Below are 5,993 nucleotides of genomic sequence, written 5' to 3'. Positions count from 1 at the left end.
ACTGCTCATGTCCTGTTTCAGGACTGCAGGAGCAATTGTCCATTATTTGAATTAAATGATACTGGCCTACGTTGGCCGTTGCTAGGTAAAACAGGTAAACGCCTCCTTGTTATCAGTCTGCTCGGTCATTAGCTCAAAGCTAACCTTCGACGAAGAAGATGGCGAAAAGAAAAAAAGATGACGAGTATCGTACATTTCAGGACGAATGGACCGAAGAATTCGCTTTGTGGAGAGAGCAGGTTCTGCGGTGTGTCTAATTTGCAATGACAAAATTACATCGATGAAACGGTCGATGTAAACGGCACTTCGACACGCGCCATCTGACCTTTGCATCAAAATACCCTGCGGGAGACAGCAGAAAGAAAGCGTGCAAGAGCTACTGAGCAGGGTGCAAGCGAGTATTATAACAACATTATTTAAGAATAAATTCAGAGGCTTATTACTGACATTTAGTTGAATTCACTTTTTAAAATATATTATATGGCTCTCCACTGAAATAAATTTCCAATTTTTTTTGCTTTCATGGCTCTCTTAGTCAAAAAGGTTCCCGACCCTGCTCTACAGGATCGGTGTCCCTCCCGTGGACGTTGAGCTAATGTAGGCTAATGTGATTAGCATGAGGTTGTAAGTAACAAGAACATTTCCCAGGACATAGACATATATGATATGGGCAGAAAGCATAAATGATTGTTAATCTAACTGTACTGTCCAATTTACAGTAGCTATTACAGTGAAAGAATACCATGCTATTGTTTGAGGAGAGTGCACAGTTATGAACTCGAAAATGTATCAATAAACCAATTAGGTACATTTGGGCAGTCTTGATACAACATTTTGAACAGAAATACAATGGTTCATTGGATCAGTCTAAAACTTGCTCATACACTGTTGCATCTAGTGGCCAAAATCAAAATTGCGGCTAACTGGAATAATACATTGTGACCTTTCTCTTGCATTTCAAAGATGGAGAAAAAAAACATGTTTTTTTCTTTGTATTATCTTTTACCAGATCTAATGTGTTATATTCTCCTACATAATTTCATATTTCCACAAACTTCAAAGTGTTTCCTTTCAAATGTATCAAGAATATGCATATCCTTGCTTTAGGTAATGAGCTAAGGCATTTAGATTTGACTTCGGGCTTTTTTCAAGGAAAGATCCCATTCTCTCATCTACCTCCAGAGGTCCTCGTTGAGCCATGGTAGAGAGGTTTTCCGTCTTGGCTTACATTGAAATGTCCTGGTAAAAGAGGCATCCACTTTGTCAATAGCTGATAGAAAAGTTCTGTATCCAGACTGGGTCTTCATTGCTTAAATCTAAACTGGACATAGGTGGTGAAGTCGGCACAGTCTTTTTGGATCTTAAAAAGGCCTTTGATACTGTGAATCATGAGGTTCTCCTATCCAAACTATCCTCCCTTAATGTGTCCACTGAAGCCATTAGTTGGACGTATTCCTATCTGACAAACAGAAGTCAAAGGGTTCGTCTGGGGGACACTCAGTCGGATTCTCTTTACTGTAACATTGGGGTCCCACAAGGGTCAATATTAGGCCTCCTTCTGTTTACCATCTATATAAATGATCTTCCACTTGTTTGCCAACAAATTAACATACAGATGTATGCAGACGATACAGTCCTGTATGTACACTCAAAAAATAGAGAAGTTGTTAACTAGTTAACTGAAGCTATGGTATACGTTTCTAAATGGATGACTGATTCCTGCCTGCATTTAAATATCAACAAGACTCTTTGTATGTACTTCTCTAAGAAATTAATAGATTTTTCCCAACAAGCTGTTCTTGTTAATGGGAAGAATCTGAAAGTTGTGTCTAACTTCAGGTATCTTGGCGTCATTTTGGACTCCAACTTGACATTTAAGAAACATGTGACGAAGGTGCTTAACACGGTCAAGTTTGGATTATCCAACTTTAGGTTTATAAGACCTTACCTTCCTCTGGAGTGCACCAAACGACATATGCATGCTATGATCTTCACATCTGCAATATTACCTCACATGCTGGTCACAATCAGGAGCTACTTTTCTGAAACCAATTGAATCTACAAACAAACACTTAAGATTTCTGATAACAAACCAGTTACCACCATTGTCACATCATTCACAAACATATTTTTTTCAGTCTGGATAGCTTTAAGCAGATGCNAAACACTTAAGATTTCTGATAACAAACCAGTTACCACCATTGTCACATCATTCACAAACATATTTTTTTCAGTCTGGATAGCTTTAAGCAGATGCAAGCCTTGTCTTTAAGTTCCTGCWTGGTSTTGCCCCTCCACCCCCTTTAATTTGAAATTAAAATCTAAAACATGGCTCAAATCTATCCAAACTTGGTTCCTCATACACTACCGGTCAAAAGWTTTAGAACACCTACTTATTCATGGGMTTTTCTTTATTTTTACWATTTTCTACATTGTAGYATTATAGTGAATACATCAAAACTATGAAATAACACATGGAATCATGTAGTAACRAAAAAAGTGTTAAASAAATCAAAATATATTTTATATTTGAGATTCTTCAAATAGCCACRCTCCTGGAATGCTTTTCCAACAGTCTTGAATGAGTTCCCACATATGCTGAGCACGTGTTGGCTGCTTTTCCTTCACTKTGCAGTCCGACTCATCCCAAACCATCTCAATTTGGTTGAGGTCAGGGYATTGTGGAGGCCAGGTCATCTGATGCAGCACTCCATCWCTCTCCTTCTTGGTAAAATAGCCCTTACACAGCCTGGAGGTGTGTTGGGTCATTGTCCTGTTGAACAATAAATGATAGTCCCACTAAGCCCAAACCAGATGGGATGGCGTATCGCTGCAGAATGCTGTGGTAGCCATGTTGGTTAAGTGCGCCTTGAATTCTAAATAAATCAGTGTCCCACCGTGAGCATTTCCCCTTTACCAAGACAATTCATCGACCTGACAGGTGTGGCATATCAAGAAGTTCATTAAACAGCCTGGTCATTACACAGGTGCACCTTATGCTGGTGATAATAAAAGGCCACTCTAGTGCAGTTTTGTCACAACACAATGTCAGAGATGTCTCAAGTTCTGAGGGAGTGTGCAATTGGCATGCTGACTGCAGGAATATCCAACAGAGCTGTTGCCAGAGAATTGAATGTTCTTTTCTCTACTATAAGCTACCAATGTCATTTTAGAGAATTTGGCAGTACATCCAACCGGCCTAACAACCGCAGACTACGTGTATCCACGCCAGCCCATGATCTCCGCATCTGGCTTCTTCACCTGCGGGATAATCTGAGGAGGGGAGGAGGGCGTGTTGAGGAGGAGTATTTCTGCCTGTAATAAATCCCTTTGTAGGGACAAACTGATTCTGATTCGGTGCCCCTGCCCAGTAATGTGAAAGGGCCTAATGAATGTATTTCAAATGACTGATTTCCTTCTATAAACTGTAACTCAGTAAAATCTTTGAAATTGTTGCATGTTGCATTTAATTTTTGTTCAGTATAATTAGTCTCGAGTCTGTCAGGTATCAGGACTATAAAGCCAATGTAACTGCCTGTTTTTACAAAAGTAGGCTACCACATGGATAGGKATTCATTKAACTTTAAAGTGTATTGTGYACTGATACTGTATTCTACTTATCGGCATATCGGCCAGGYCCGGGCCTGCAGTCAATTGAAACTGCGCTTCCTTTTAAGTGACGGAGCAGGGATGTAATTTGAGAGTTGAGAGGGGGTAGGCTGTCATCAGTCAAAACCAAGCGCGGTGCTTGAGAAATCCAGATGTTGAACTTGAAATTGAGGCACAAAGCTACGTCGGGCASTCTCACATTTATTTCAGTTGGGTGCGTTTGGTATATTACTCCTGCGTGACGTCTTTGGGGTTTCTCTGTGTAAAGCTTAGGGAAAGTATTCCAAACTTTCACGTGACTGTCTGTGGCTGAACCAACAGCTACTTTCCTTGAAAAATAGTTGGCAACACTTGCTGCATAGGCTACACGAGGAGCGACCTGAAAGTAGARTTACAAATATCACAAAGCCTGACTGGGCACCTAGCTACTTTCGGTCTTTTAGCTCTTGGATACCACGTTTGGAAATGTTTGTGATTGGTGAGGGAATTAYATAACTTTTTTTTTGCGCTATAAAGGAAAGCCTCTTCTGTTGCTCACGTATTGCCAAGAAGTGGATAGGATGGCTTTTCTCCACCTACTCGCTATWGGGATGTTTTCATTGCCYCTCTGCGGTGCGTTTTTTAATGGACCTCTGTATCCCGAGATGTCTAACGGCACGTTCCATCACTACTTTGTGCCAGACGGCGACTATGAGAATAACGATGATCCGGAAAAATGTCAAATGCTTTTTAAAATGACAGACGACCGAAAATGCGTTCTTGACGAGGACCAAGATTCGGTCATCCGAGATGATTTCACGATCATCAAGAGACACATCGAAGACGCGGCCAGAATGCTGGAGGGGATCGGGAAAAGTATTTKTTTTGATTTGGACGGCGAGGACAGCTATGGAAAATATTTGAGAAGGGAGACGACTCAGATTGGCGAGGCTTTTACAAACTCTGAAAAGGCTCTGTTAGAACTGGAGGTGAAATTCAAACAGAGTCAGCAAAATGAGCTGAAGGAGGAGCACCGCATAAACGACGACTTTCTGAACATGGTTGTCCACACAAGGGACGTGCTAAAGGGAACACTGGACATATCTGTGGGGTTGAAGGATAAACACGAGCTTCTCTCTCTCATAATTCGAAGTCACGGGACCAGATTAGGACGCCTGAAAAATGAATACATGAAGGTTAAACTTGGGTAAATAGGTTAAACCTAGTTGTAAAAGTAGACTATGAGGAAAATAATATTGGCGAAGTCATGTCGAATTTCATTTCATATTTATATTAACGGAGAGATAAAACATGCAGAGACAGATATGATACCAGTGTTTTATTTATTCAAAAAATACAATAGACCTAGTAAAATGTAATTAATTGACAATGTTGACGGTTCATTTTGGGTAGGTAGGTTTACTTGTGCTAACATTATTTGGGCATTTGCAATATGGCGTTSCGTTAAAATGCCTTTGCAATTGATAATTGTCGATGCCTTGCTCTGACGGAGATTTCAAAGATGACTATTCATTCYTAGCGATGACGTTGTCTAYCAGTTGCAACAGGTGTTATTTATACAGTATGTGACATAYGCCAACAGAATCTACTTGGCAGCATATTTCTCTGATAAATCTTGCCTTCAGTTGAGTGAATTTGGCTGGAAATTATTGAAATGTTTACAATGCATCACAATTTGCATTTTTCTTTTTACAGTAAGGCCAATTAACAAGAGCTTTAAATAATACTTTGAACAATTCTTGACTTTGTTAAACATATAAGGTTGTGACTTATTATTTGTATATCCCTTTGCCATTTTGTGAATGCAATATAATTTGGGGAAATGTTCAGAGCATGTTATTGGAATAAATGCTGTGCGTGTCAATATCTATGTGACAGAAGAGCTTAATTGTATTCGTTATTTTTGGCTAATATGTTTCAATATCTGCAATATATATTGTTTTTCTTTTTAAAATTCTATATATGGCAACAAGTATGATACATACTTAAGACTGCAGGCAGCACTCATGGACTTCAAACACAGATGTCTGTGGCAACATTCCTAAAAGGTTTTGTGTGTTCCGTTTTTAATTAAAGATTTTGTGTTTGAAGTTCTACTCAGTTGTTGGGACACCTCGTTATTATAGACAAGACTGAACTACAGCTGGTGAAACCAATGATTTGCACAGCTTTCTAGGTCAAATGGTAGTTTGCCTCTTTACAGGTTTATCTCTTGTATGATCTAAATTGATCTTGTTTTATGATGATACCATRTATTTTTTCATATTTGTGCAAATCTTTCMAAAACAGAAAATGGACATCAATCAACAAAGAGGTAAGAATATGTACTGAATGCTATGAGAATATGTTGAAGGCTAGCTGTATTGGGTGCCGATGACTGAACT

At 39.3% G+C, this 5,993-nt stretch overlaps 1 protein-coding gene across 1 annotated transcript; it reads left to right on the top strand.

Annotated features, from left to right (window-relative positions):
* The first annotated feature begins 3,740 nt into the window (after positions 1 to 3,740).
* LOC111975049 (fin bud initiation factor-like) lies at positions 3,741 to 5,705 on the top strand. Its single transcript, XM_024003213.2, has one exon. It carries the CDS (start codon positions 4,170 to 4,172, stop codon positions 4,797 to 4,799), a length of 630 nt encoding a protein of 209 aa, XP_023858981.1. The 5' UTR covers positions 3,741 to 4,169; the 3' UTR covers positions 4,800 to 5,705.
* Positions 5,706 to 5,993: the final 288 nt, after the last annotated feature.

The sequence above is a fragment of the Salvelinus sp. IW2-2015 genome, linkage group LG15, assembly GCF_002910315.2.
Source record: "Salvelinus sp. IW2-2015 linkage group LG15, ASM291031v2, whole genome shotgun sequence".
Taxonomy (NCBI): Eukaryota; Metazoa; Chordata; class Actinopteri; order Salmoniformes; family Salmonidae; genus Salvelinus; species Salvelinus sp. IW2-2015.
Note: the sequence above shows the minus strand (reverse complement) of the source record. Positions and strands in the feature narration are given on the sequence as shown.